This window comes from Herpailurus yagouaroundi, unplaced genomic scaffold (assembly GCF_014898765.1).
Source record: "Herpailurus yagouaroundi ecotype Mexico unplaced genomic scaffold, PumYag 142, whole genome shotgun sequence".
NCBI lineage: Eukaryota > Metazoa > Chordata > Mammalia > Carnivora > Felidae > Herpailurus > Herpailurus yagouaroundi.
The window spans coordinates 61,886,487-61,900,979 of NW_024412397.1; the positions used below are offsets into that span (position 1 = coordinate 61,886,487).

General features: G+C 45.1%; 1 protein-coding gene across 1 annotated transcript in view; it reads left to right on the top strand.

The window, feature by feature from the left end:
- The window catches only part of PIEZO2 (piezo type mechanosensitive ion channel component 2), a 456,739-nt gene that overhangs the window by 375,228 nt on the left and 67,018 nt on the right, over positions 1-14,493 (top strand). The window contains 6 exon segments of the mRNA XM_040479417.1: positions 41-142; positions 1,258-1,423; positions 4,953-5,196; positions 7,547-7,643; positions 9,231-9,390; positions 13,226-13,315. Coding sequence (XP_040335351.1) covers positions 41-142; positions 1,258-1,423; positions 4,953-5,196; positions 7,547-7,643; positions 9,231-9,390; positions 13,226-13,315 — 859 coding nt within the window.

Genomic DNA, 14,493 nt, shown 5'->3' on the forward strand with positions numbered 1-14,493 from the left:
AGCGTATTGATTTTGCTCTTTACCACTTCCCTCCCTGCAGATTACCCATGGAGATTCAAGGGTGCTAGCTTCAACGACAACATCATAAAGTGGCTGTACTTCCCAGACTTCATTGTGCGGCCCAACCCCGTGTTTCTTGTCTGTAAGTGTTGCAGCCCCGGGGCCACGGAGCACTGGCGTTTGGTTGTCTCTTTGCAAAGTCTTCTTCATGTGTTATGCATTAGTGTCCCCCGCCTTCTTCCACTGCACTTTGCGATCATGTAAAAGCTTGTCTTGATGCATTAATATCACAGGTCCTTAATGGCTTCTACTTGCCCTATTACATTTGCAAAATTAATAAATAAACATTGGAAATACCATATCCACTTCCATGATTTTACCGCCCCCCCCACACACACCCAGTCTCCAGCGCCACCCCCCACCCCCGCACACACACCACCACTCCTCCGCCTTCCAGCAGGCAGACCGCAGAGGGAAGCCTTGTATTTTGTGAGGTGGGTTATTTCAGGCCGCTAGAACAGACAGACCAAAGCTGAAACTGAGAGGGTAGAAGCCAGGAAGATGCTACCCAAACTGCAGTTGCTCTGGTGCCGGGCTGTAGCCCCTGGCCCTTCCAAGGGCAGGCTGATGGTCCCAAGGTTGAAGCAGCCCCACCTAAGATGAGAGGGTCACCTACAGAGGGACCGTGCTGCCTACTCACACTCAGGTTGAACATAAAGTACGACGAAGCCACTGGTGCTGGAGGCTGCCAGCCTGTAACTGGCCATGATCTTCACCTGAGCTCCCTGCCTTCATTGCCGTGTCCACTCCAGAAAGGGTCTGGTTATAAGTACAATGGGGATCCCATAGAGGATGAAGAAAACCGGAAGTACCTGCCTCTACCATAAGTAAAAAGATAAAGATGGAGAAGTGTACTTGAGTGGCCTCCTCAAAATTCTGGTGGGAGATAAATGCAAGTAAACATCATCCCATAAGCAAGTCCTAAGACTAGTGATTATCACCTGATACTCATACCCACCAATGTGTAAACAAAATCCAGGATCCCCTGTGTCTGTGCCCCCCTCTTGCATCTTCCATGGTGGGCAAGGTGGGACTTGGCCCCAAGATGAGAATCCAAGGAGAACTGCACATTGGGAACTTTGGGAATGCAACTCACTCAGGATCTGGGGAGCCACTCCTGCCGTATGGGGACTGTTTCCTATATCATGGAAACCCGGATGAGGAGAAGGTGACTCAGTGATCTCTCTGTCCTGCCAGATGACTTCATGCTGCTCCTGTGCGCCTCCTTGCAAAGGCAGATCTTTGAGGATGAAAACAAGGCTGCAGTGCGGATCATGGCAGGGGACAACGTGGAGATCTGCATGAACCTTGACGCGGCCTCCTTCAGCCAGCACAACCCCGTGCCAGATTTCATTCACTGCAGGTGAGGGTGGCTGTGCGGGTCGAAAGCCATTTTGCATGTGCGTTTCACTTGGAAGCCGTACCTCGGCTCACAGTCCCTTCTCCCCGTTCTTGGGAAACTGGGCACCTACCTGTACATGCCAAGCTCATAAATGGAGAGGGTTTGCGATCGGGAGACTGGGTCTCAGAATTATGGTTCTGCTCCTGCTTTCTTCGGCATGACCCACACACGTCCCCTCTGTTTCCCTCTGCTTCATCACACACAAACTGACTGGTGCCCATGATACTGCTTCCTGGTGCTCCAGCAGAGACCCCCTGCTCTTGTTCACTGTCCCCCATCTTTATCTTCTGTTCCGACTCCTCTTCATCCCTTGTCCATCCTGATCCCCTGTTCCTCAGCTTTGTCCCCTGTACTTCTTCCCCTTCCTGGCCCCCCATAGCCAGTGGGCTCCATGGGAACCACAGTGTGTCCTGTGCTGGCACCCCCCCCCCCCATGTGCCATCTCCTCGGGTGTGCGGCTTCCCCCTGGCAGCACCTCCTCTGTCCTCCACCATCCTCTGCAGTCTGGTGGCAGCCGATCTGGGCAGCCTGATAGTCCCCTCTGTGGAGTGTGTGTCTGAACCTGACGAAATTTCTCACTATGCATTCCTTCTGTGTTCTCTGGGTTCCCAAGTCCTCATGCTTTTTTCGCCTGATGCCACTTTGTGGCGGGCATCCCACTGCCTCCAGAGTCAACTCTCACAGTCCAGCTCCACCCCTGTGGTCGGGGATCTGACAGGCTGGCGGGATGTTCTATTCCTCCTCGCTAGGTGTGTGCCCTTGGACTTGCCGATCCTCACTAACTAGCATCCACCCTCCAGTTCTGCTGTCAGGGCCCCGGGGAGGCTATGCATCAGTGCCACGTGGAAATCAGTCTTGTTCAAGCCAGCGTGCCTCTCCTCACCTGAGATTTGCTCCCTAGCTTCTGACTCCCAGAGTATCATGTTTGCATGGGATTGTTATTTGAAGAATCCAAACCTATTCCACCCCAAGTCTAAGATATAGGCAACTTAGGGCAAAGTCCACTTCTAACTTACTTTTCGTGTACATGCCTGCCCCCCATTTTTACCAATAGTCTTTGGCCTATAATGCATATAGCAATGTTAATAACAGCGGTAACTGAGTGCTTGCAGAGTGCCAGTCTCTGTTCCAGGTGCTTTACATGGATGAAGCCATCTGACCCTAACGACCACCTATGAGATACTGTTATTGCTATTTTGTGGATCAGGAATCTGAGCAAGGATCTGAAGCCAGTCAACCCAGCTCCAGTACCTGGGAGCTGAGGCCCTTCTGCGGCCTAAGAGCTCAGCATATACTGAACAAACCAATAAGTGAATTTGCTTTAAAATCATAAGCTATGTAGGGGCGCCTGGGTGGCTCAGTCGGTTAAGCATCTGACTATTGATTATGGCTCAGGTCATGATCTCACGGTTTGTGAGTTCAAGCCCCGTGTCGGGCTCTGCACTGATTGGGATTCTCTCTCCCCCTCTCTCTCTCTGCCTCTCCCCAGCTCGTGCTCTCTCTCTCTCAAAAAAATAATAAATATAAATAAATAAATAAATAAATAAAATGATAAGATATGTAGACCTATAGATTCCTTCTAGGAATAATGTATCATACTAAACACGAATATAAGCTAGGACTTCCACTTTCTACCTCTTCTCTGTGATACTAAGGGGAAAAAAAAATCAGTGCAGCTCATCTTTTTCCCTACTTTAAAGGGAAAAAGACATGTATTCCACTCTACAGTGCACTTATGAAAAGCCTAAAACGTCAACAAGATAACGCTTGTGCACCACTGATTTTTAAAGTGATATCTTTTCAAGATGGAATTATTTCAAGCTTTTAGTTCTGTTTCCCAATTAGGGCTGCCGGACAAGTACGCATCAGGGAGTGACCCATCACAAAGCACAGTCACGAGCTGGAAGCTAGCAAGCACTTGGCGGTCGGGGGCACCGTGGAGTCCCACACACCCTCTCCGTGGGCACGTGCTCGGCAGCTCTGGAAAGGAGCCTCTTAACCTCATGACATGCCACCATGGCTCATTCATGTGCTCCGGGACCCATGAGGCTCCTCTTCAGGGCACCTTGACTAGACTTTTCCATATGGCCCTCACAAGCTTGGTCTTAATGATACCTGAGACTAAAGCAGGTGAAGTGCTGAGGGGTGGAGGCCAGGACCCCTGGAGCAGGAATGAGAAGCAACTGCAGGCAAGGAAGGGAAATCCATGGAAAGCACATGGTGCACTACCACACACGTTTCTGTACACACACACGCTCACACCCAGAGCGCCAGCAGGCTGATCCTGCTGACTCCACAGCGCACACACGTACACACACACACACCAGAAGGCCCTGTGGGCCTTCCCATGTTACCCCTCGTCTGAATCATTAATTTCACCTGCAGTGCTTCCGGGATCCTGACATATACTGACATGTTATTCATTCTCCTTTGGGGAGGAAGGTAAAGAAGAGTGAAATAGATCTGAGATGAACATTTCAGGAAACAATTTTAAAGGATTGAGTGTTTTAGTCCCCAAAGGGTCAAGTTCAAAAGGTTGCTTATGTGACAGTGTACTTTTAGGAACGATGTTCTGTAATGATGCTGGGTAGTGGAGTCCAGATTTTATCAAGAAATTACTTGTTAACTCTTATAAAATCACAGCTCATTCATCAAATAACTGACCCACAATTGGTTCTACTATGCATTTGCCCTTACCTGGGAAAAGAAACAGCTAAAGCAAAACATCCAAGTTAAAGAAGCTCTAATTAAACAAACAGATGGGTCTTGGCCTGTGGGTACCACTTCCCTCAGCTGTCAGTGACCCATACTCCGAAGCTCCCAGCAGCTGCCATTTATTGCACAGTGAGTGACCTACAGGCTGCCTCACCTTTCATCAGGAAGGTCACAGGGAAAATTACTCCCCAAAAAGGAATCTTGACGCCATCCAAAGACACAGTGTTGGACAGAGCCTACAAGCCTCACCATGACCGTGTATGCTTTGTGAGAATTACTACTCATCTGCAGGGACAGACTTCCATCTCCAGTAAGACCTTCGGGTAGAACACAGATTCGTTTTATCTATTAATGTCTAGTTCATTGAAAGTGAATCCATTCTTCCCTGTTCTCTTGCTTCAGAAGGCATCTGTATCTTAGAATTTCTTCTAACATATAATTAATTTTTCATGCCTCCCACAGGAAGATAGGGAGGAATTTTGAGTACTCCAGTAATAGGCGGAAAATCCTGCTGTTTGTGGGAAATTTGGCCCAAATAAGATACTAAAAAGTATTTGCGCAGCTTACCTCTTCGTCTCTTACTAACTGGGCAAGAATTTCCTACAGACCTGGCAGTGTTGAATGAAAGATGAATATTGAGCCCACGGCCTGCCTTGCTTACAAGAGAGTCAAATGAGTAATATGAACTCCTACCCTCATTAAAGCAGAATCTCTCGACTTAGTTTTTTTGTGTGTTTGTATCATTGCCCTTTGATGGTTCGGTTTTGTTTTCCAGATCGTACTTAGACATGTCCAAAGTGATCATCTTCAGCTACCTCTTCTGGTTTGTCCTCACAATCATCTTCATCACGGGGACAACCAGGATCAGCATCTTTTGCATGGGTTACTTGGTGGCCTGCTTCTATTTCCTGCTCTTTGGGGGTGATTTGCTGCTGAAACCCATCAGGAGCATCCTGCGCTATTGGGACTGGCTGATTGCATACAACGTTTTTGTGATTACGATGAAAAACATATTATCAGTAAGTGCCTCCCACTGTATAACACATTTGTGGTTTCAGCACAAGAGTAAACAATCCATTCAGTGGTTATTAAAAGCCCAATTGCCAGTCACCCTGCTCTCTTAAAAGCCCCAAATGAGATGCTGCAAGGTCAGCATCTCAAGGTCACATGACAAGAGGATGTGTATTTGCATCCTAAAATGTACTTTTCAGTTAAAATCCCCTTTCTTCTGAGGGATAATTTATCACCATTCACACTTTGTGCTACAAAATGGCTCTTTCATGAGCTGAATTAGTCACTGAATCTCTTCCAAAGGCATATCATGTTGGCTTGCCTAGAAAGCATTATGGAAGTACAAAATAAAATGAGCGTAGTTCTCTGTAACACTGTAGGGTGGCGAATGAGGCAGAATGGGCTATTAAATGCACATTTCATGTACCCATGAGATGTAAACACACAGGAGAATGCAACTTTGTGGTTACCTCTGGGCAGAAGGGTCCTGATTAGGGCTCAGCTAAGCCAGTAGAGGGTTGAGGCAAAACAGATGTCCTTCCTCTGCAAAATTTAGCTGCTCTGCTATTAAATATTCATGTTTCAGGGTACAACTTGTCCCTTGGCCTGGTAGGTAACTTAGACTGCCCGCTAGTAATCCTAGAATTGCATCAAATATTTTGGCTCACAGAACAGCTTTTAAGTTACTTACTTGTTTCACGAAATTAAACGGCAACCTTGCACGAGCTGAATGAGTTAATACATCTCTAGCTGGCCTAAGTCAAAGCGAATCCTTGTGTCCACTACTCTCTAGTAGTGATAGTGCATTAGAGGAGGCGTGATGTGAGAATTTCCTGCTTCTCACCTTCCTGGCTACTTAAAGATGAGCTCGAGAGGCAAGTCTATGAAGGCATTTAAATTTTTTTTGACAGATGTACTGCTGTGTTTAGAGGTCTTGGAAAGCCAAGTGTAGGTTGCCATGAATATGTATTCAAGTCATTTACTTTGTCTAAGACCACTGAAATTTTGTCTAAGACCAGTTGATAGTAAAAGTGACTTTTATGCAACAATTTTACCCCACTGATCTTTATTTACGTTTGGGGTAGTATTGAAAGGTCTTGAAGAGGGTACGAGACAGGACTACAGAGTAACATTTTATTTAATAGCCAGTGTGATGGTGAGGGATCTGTTGCCAGAGGCCGATTCTTACAACCAGTCCTGAAAATGGTGTAGCTGCAAAGTCCATTCATTCATTCATTCATTCTGTAAACCTATATTGCAGACTTGTTCTTTGCTAGACATTACTTTTCTCTTGAAGAACTAGGTACAGTATTGCCTTCAAGTTTTACCCTAATGAACTCACACTCTAAAAGGGAAAACAAACCTACTTATTAGTTATTATAATTTGGTCTGTTAATGCTAATTATCACAACATCTTCGGAAAACCAGAACAAGAAAAAGGAGTGACTCATACCTTGCTTAAGTAAGTTGGGAGCTGACTTTCCAGACGCGATGCCATTTGAACCTGTCAGAGACTTGAAAACCGGAATCAAGGGTGTCCAGGGAGGCAAAGGGAGGAGGAGATTCCCAACCTAGAGAACCCAAATGAAAGCATGACCATGGAGGACAGGTATCATCACATGGAAAGCATGTTCCAATGGGCAGGGCAACTCAAGCTGGGTAACTGCCAGTTTGGAAGCAAATTCTAATGACATTTTCCTACCTCACATATCCCCAGGAAATACACACAATTCAGTCATCACCTTTACGTTTTGGCTGGCAATGATTGTTTGTTTAAACTCCTTCCCCCTCAAGATGTGAACTTAACATGCATCATTGTTATGAGACAACTACATGCCAATCAACAAAGAATAATCCTTTTCCCAGAGAATTGGCCAAAAAAGGCTCAGAATACATACTCTTTTCCTATTCTAAGAACTGAACAATGCAGCTGATGTTTGTGATGATCTTCTGACAAACAGCATAGGTGTAATTTGTCCGATCTTGTGGGAAAGTGACTGTACCAAAATCAAAGTCTTGGGGGTCATTGCTCACCCATTTGATATCACAGAGTTCATCTTGTTCCTGCAATAATCCAAGATTTTCTCTGTGAAAAGACAGAGGCTTCTAAGTGCTAAAATCATCACACTAAAGACTCTTCCTTTACTCATGGGATTTATCTTCCCCCAGGCAACTATGGTACTTCTAAAGCATCAAATGCATTGCCCCATGGTGACTGAAATTTATTTACTACAGGTTACCTCTGGAATCATTAGCACAGAGACTTCATGAATTCTTGCACATACGGAGATCACAAGACACCAACCTCTTTTGCTGGATGCAGGGTTTCACAGTTTGCCACTCCCATTTGTTTTTCAGATAGGAGCGTGTGGATACATTGAAAAATTGGTTCAAAATAGTTGCTGGTTGATCCAAGCGTTCAGCCTGGCCTGTACAGTCAAAGGCTATAAAATGCGTAAGTATGAAAAGCAAATTTGGAAGTGGGAGGGCAGGGAAGGAAGAACAGGTGTATTGTTCTAATGTTAAAATCGGGCCAAAGGGGCACCTGGGTGGCTCCACTGAGCTTTCAACTCTTGATTTCGGCTCAGGTCACGATCCCAGGATTGAGCCCTACGTACTTAAGATTCTTTCTCTCCTTCTGCGTCTCTCACCACTTGTGTTCTCTCTCTCTCTCTCTCTCTCTCTCTCTCTCTCTCTCTCTCAAATAAATAAAATGAGAGGCGCCTGGGTGGCTGAGTTGGTTAAGTGTCCAACTTCAGCTCAGGTCATGATCTCACGGTTCGTGACTTTGAGCCTCAGGTTAGGCTCTGTGCTGACAGCCCAGAGCCTGGAGCCTACTTCAGATCCTGGGTCTCCCTCTCTCTCTGCCCCTCCCCGACTTGCATGCACATGCATACACATTCTCTCTCTCTCTCTCTCTCTCTCAAAAATAAGCACTAAAAAAAACTTATTTTAAATAAAGTAAATAAAATGAAAAAACAAAACAAAACAAAACAGAAAAAAAGAGGTCAATTCCCTTTCTAGGTGGAGGCTATAGGACTGTAGTACATTATGACTCTATTGTCCATACCATGAAGTGCCCCTATTCTAGACATGTTTAGTCATGTTCTGGAAATGTACAAGACCTGGCAGGTCTGGGGATTGTATGTGGCCTGTAATAATTCCCCAAACTTCTTTGAGTTACATTAGGAAGGGTTACAGAAGTCCATCGACCTGTGGTGTTTGCAGCTAGATTCTTGGGTAGTCAGAGTACCTCTGACTTCCAGATTTTTCTCTCCTCAGGAAGCTCAGGGAACCTCAAACTCAGGAAGGCAACTAGAAGAACCTCCACAGTTTCTGCAGTTAGACTCCCAAGGCAGAGGCAGAAGTTTCCATTCCCATCCTCTGCCTTTTGTACCAGAACCCAGGACAAAACCACACTTGGTCCTCCATGGTGCCCGAAATGGGGGCTACTTGACCACGGCACTCTCTCCACTGTGGCTTCCAATCCAGGCCACCCTTTGCCCAGGATGAAGAGCAACTGGGAATTTGTTTTGATTTAGGATAAGATATCTGTTGATAACCTCTTTTTCTAACAGACCATACTGTGTTAACTGCTCTTCTGGTTATACTCGGATTACCATTCCCAGAATAGCCGGGGCTTTTTGTTGTTTTTTTTTTCTGTTTGTTTATTTGTTCATATCAGAGCATTGCCTCTGGCATTGGGACATAGAGACATTATTTCTCCATGGCCCTTGTTCAGGGAGAAAGAAACCTCTCTCTCCCAGAGAGAGAAGTCCTGAGGAGGCACCGTTGGTGAAGAGTCCTGTCTGTGCCTTACACTGTTACTTGTGGTCAGTCTTACAAATCAATGTTGACATTGGAGTTGAAATGTGTATCTTTGCTTGTAAATAAATCCATCCATAAGTGAGTCCATGCATCAGAATATTGTTCTGAGGCCTGTGGGATTTCCCAAGCCTGATTATGCCACAGATATTATAAAATAACAATGAAAATGGATGTTAATTTTAATTTGTTTTTTTTTTCTACTTTTTGACCCCAGCTGATGATGATTCCTCATGTAAACTCCCCAGTGGTGAAGCAGGAATTATTTGGGACAGCATATGTTTTGCCTTCCTCCTACTGCAGAGAAGAGTTTTCATGAGTTACTATTTCCTACATGTTGTGGCTGATATAAAAGCTTCACAGATCCTGGCATCAAGGTGGGTCAGGCCATGAAATCAAGTGGTTTCTCTTTAAGTATCTGTCTGGAAGTAATATTGCACTGTGCTCTTGTCTGAGCTTGCCTGTAGAACCTGCAATAGGTTAAGAAACCCCTTCTGGAGAAACCAATCCAAGAAGGGTTTAGCACAAGGCCTTGAAAACCTAAACTAGAAGAGTAACAAGAAAGTCTTTGGTACCAAGTCACCCTTACAAAGATCTGGGATGCTACGAGAGGCCAAACACAGACTGGTCATGTAGAGCCCTCTGGGCACAGACCACCTCACTGGACATCGCTCATTTTGGCCTCAGGAAGAGCAGTAACACAGACCATGTTGATCTCTATAGAGACTAGTCCACATTCCCCCTCTCTGGCTCTGTCCTAAAAACAGAGAAAAGCACACTTACGTATTATTTCTCAGATCTTAGGTTGAGAAGGAGTGTGATAGATACTGAAGCTCATTCTAAACCTTCCTATCCATCTTTTCTTATCTTTTCCTTCCTTTCAACCTCTTTTCCCCAACAACCTGATTTTCTCTTTTAACAAGAGGTCACCGGGCCACACTACCTTCTTCTTCCTAGACTCCACCCTTCTTCCAGTTTTTGCCCCAATCTTGTAGCTTTAAGGGGAAAGACTGGGAAGAAAGCTAGGTATTAAAGGCAATGCCTAGACAGCTCTGCCCATGTCAGAGACACCAGCCTTGCTGATTCCGTCAGACCCATGGTGCTAAATAATCTGATAACCATCAGCTTGTCTCATATGGAATTTCCAGAATCTACCATTTTGATTTGTGTTTTAGATTAACACACTTCTGTTTATACCACCAGTGCTCTTAGAGACTATTCCTTCCCTCTTCCAGGATAAACAAAATGTTTATTTCAGAAGCCATTTATAGGGAAGCAGTTCCTGGCCTTTGTTCACTAACTTGGAGCCCAGTAGAAAGAATTTTCAGTAGGGGACCTACATTTACTCTAAGGAGCTTTGTGCCACCATGGGCCCTGACTATGTACATGAACAGGGACTTCATTTTCTGCACAATATTAGCCCTAGAATTTACCATTGTAATTGTTTTTCTAACACCCAGCATATCAGTTTCATTAGAGCACAATGTCTTGTCCTTTTTTATTTCTTTTTGTTTCTTTTTCTTTTGGGGGGCTCATCCAAGATATTTTATCCTAATAGAAATTTTATTTACTTGTAGAGCAACTGGTACTTGTGCTGATAAATACGTCTTTTTTTTTTTTTTTTTTTTGGCTTTTCTTAAACATTTGGTCCTTAGACATCCAGATCATAACAGTAAGCCGGTATTTTTCCCTCAAAGTTATCACAGTTATTTAGAAATCCATATTCCTCATGTTATAGAAACTGATGGCTTTGGTTCAGAGTACAGCTCGTGCTTGTTCAAGAAGAGCCATGTCTTAACAAGCGTTGAATTCACAACGGAATTTCCAAAGAAAAGATATTCATTCATTTATTGATTTGTCCACAGCCTACTGTGTTACAAGGAGGCAGATGGTTGGCCTTCCCCTCACAGAGCTTATAGCCTTGTGGGGAGAAGGACATATCAACAGGCAGTCACAATGCCATGTGACTAGTGTGATGGTAGGAGAGAAGCCGTGGGGATTATATCAAGGGTACATAAACACCTGCAAATGGCAGGAACCACGGCAGCCTTCCATTCTAAGCTGCACCCTGAGGGATGAACAGGTGGTAGAGGAGGAAGGCCAGGGACACAGCCCAAGTGAAGTTACCGGGGAAGTTTTCATGAAGAAACCCTGAGAAGCTCAGCATGGTTGAAAAACAGAAATTTGAAGGTGAAGATAATGATGACAAATAAGCTGGAGAGATAGGGAGGCGTCCGATTATCAGGGGCCTGAGAAATCATGTTTATGACTTTAAAAGTAATACCACAGATAATAAGAAGCAAAGGAATGGTGTGGCCTTAATGATGTTTTAGGAGCTCACTCTGCTTGTAGCGTGTACTCAGGACCATGGGCAAAGGGACCAGTTAGGTGGCTTCTCTGCTGATCCAGAAGAGAGACAATGGCTCAGACCAGGATGGGATAAACTAGGAAGATATTTAAGAGTAAAATCGGCACAACTGGAAAATTGGAAGGAAGGGAGGTGCAGCTGGAAAGGAGAGGGTAGAGGATGATATGCCCAGGGTTCTGGTTGAAGCAAATGGTGGTACCATTCCCAAATGTAGAGATGCCAAGAAGCTCGAGACTTGGGAGAACACTGACCACAGACCTGAGTTGTTGGGTTGGTGAGCTTGTAAAACCAAACCCATTGGCAAGTCCAGTGGGAGGACAGGTATGGAGGTGGGAGTAGACTCGAGGGGCCTCATGACCCATATGGGATTAGAGCAGGTGAGTGGTTGGAGGGAATGTGAATGAGAAGAGGGCCCTGGGGAGCATCCACACTTAAGAGATGGGCAGAGAAGACCAGCAACTCTGATCCAGAAAGGAGAAAGGGAAGCTAAGACAGCATGGTGCCCTTGGAGCCCGAGAAAGGCTGTTTCAAAACAGACGTTCAGCAGACAGAATGTACAAACACAAGACTGAAAATTGAACACGGAAATTGGTGACCTCAACACCTGGGCACCAGAGCCAAACACGGGAGAGCTGAGGTTGAAGGGAAAGGCTTAGGGACAGTGACTGGGAGATATTCATGCACGGACATAGAAGACTATGAGTGTGCGTGGGTTTTTATTTGCTAAGATTAGCAGGATGCGAGCATGTTGGCATGCTTGTGAGGAGGACTCAGTGGCAGTGAGAAGGCTGAGAATGCAGAAACGGAGCAATAAGGGAAGGATGGAGCCACTCTGGCTGCAGGGATGGGAAGGGACTTGTGCACAGGCAGACCGTAGGCAACAGTGTCACCTTTCTCACTGTCACTGCAGGAAAGAGTTTCCGCAGGCTAGGTGGGAGGCAGCTGAGCAAACTATTGCCTCATGACTTACGTTCTCTCGGGAGGTAGGAAACAAGGAGTGAAGAGCCCTTGACAGAAGTCTAGATTCAAGAAAAGTAGAAGGGGTTTTAAATAGCTGCTGTAGGGAAGAATTCCGAGGGCGCATGAGGAGTTGGCAGATAACGTGCCCGGTCACGCCTGTCCTGCACCTCTGACCACAGCCCCAGCACAGGGCTGGCACACCACTGGGTTCCTACTGACTTGGGATTTATCAAGCGGATATGATCAGATGACAGTGGAACCAGAGTTGAAGATATTAAGAGAGGTTGATGAAATAGATCTAGGAGGACCCAAAGTTGGCTTGAAAAGTGAGAACAGGCAGAGGGATTGGAAGGAGGGAAGCAGAGAGGCAAAGAGGCAGGAGACAGAACGTGCCAGTGATGGAGCTTGAACTCCAGCTTCGCCTATTTCCTTAGCCCAACTCACTCCATACCTGCTTCTGCTCATTGAGTAGGAAAGTAATCTGAACTCACTCCTCCTTGCAAATGGTCCCTCATGGGGCAACTATACATAATAAGGTCAGGTGAGTAATGCTTCGCTAAGATACGAGGTTCAGTGGGACAGGTTTGAAGGGATGCATTCTTTTCAATGTCTTGAAAAACACAAACCATTTTTTGTTTTGTTTTGTTTTACTGACCTTCTGTGGCTGTGAGCAGGCCCACTCCCTCCCGCGGGTGGCTGTGCCGTGTTCATCCACTGGGAAGGGGCCTCTGCACGGGCTCTTGAGACTCCCACTGCCAGCCAGAAGAATCCAGTTAATGACCTAAAAAGAAATGTTTTCTAATCCTCATAATCATTTTCAGGGGAAGGTAAGTAAAAAGGATAGAAATACTGATTTTTTTTCTCTATTTCTGATTTTTCTCTAGAGGGGCTGAACTTTTCCAGGCCACAATTGTAAAGGCCGTAAAGGCAAGAATTGAGGAAGAGAAAAAATCAATGGATCAACTGAAGAGGCAGTAAGGAGGCTTTATTTCACTCTTCTCCTTTCCTTTTAATTTTGGTTTGCCTGATCCTGTTGGGCTGGCTCTCCACTCCCAGGTACCCTTAATCCCCTGAAAAATCCATTTGTGTTAACTTTTACAACTTCTGGGTATTTGCTCTGTGTCATGGCAGTAGCTTATGCTCACTGGACTGAAAATGGAAGTAATTTAAAAGAAAGATGGCTGCAGCATGGTAGAAAGGGGAGCCATGTTGGATAAGACCAATGTCAAGTCTTGGTTCAGCTGCTTACTCTGGTGCCACGAGCACATCGTTCAGATTCTCTGAATTTCAACTTCTTGTTGAAATTAGGGCTCACAATCATATCTGGGTTTTTATAAAGATGAAAAGAGTTCATGAATGAGACAGGGCCTTTGCCAGTACCACTGAGGTGGAGCAAATGTTCATTATATCTGTGGATTAAAGGAATAGATGCAGAGTGGTAGCTTTGGAAGGATCTCTAAAGATAGTATGATACAGTCTCTTTGGGAAGAAACTGTTGACCCATGACATTAGATGACTTAAAATCCCCAACAAACTAGAGGCAGTACTAGAAATACAACCCCCGTTTCCCTGTGTTCGCTTCAAGAGTTTGTTTTCTGCCGCAGTGTTCTGGGGAAGTCGAGTAAGGGACTGACTCCACTCAAGAGCTTTGAGAATTTCTTTTTAAAATTAATTAGTTAATTTTTAAATGATCCCTTGAAAAGAGTTTTCTTGGAGTGAAATTTTCAGCAGTAAATGTCACTTCCGAGGATCAGTAGCTCTTCATTTGAGGGGCAGGTTTAAGAGCTGATGGCCACGGAATTCAAAACCTAGCCACTTTCTCCAGGAAAGTGGAGACTCCATCAGCCCACCAGGAAAATCCCCCAAGTTTGCTGAGACTACTTAATTCCCTTATGACCTCATTTCCCCGCTCCTTTCCCCATGCAAAAATGTTTGCTAGCATAACTTACACCATCCCATTGCCTGGCTTATTCCACAATTGACGATATGAGTTACATAAAGTGTCATATAAACAGTTATGGTATAACTGTTGCCCTTGTGGTCTCTAGTCATCAGGTCAGAGAAATAATAAATTTGGACCCACATGTAGAATGAGTTCCTAATTACCCATAGGGGAAACCTGTTACTATCATTCACTTCACTGAATTTTTCC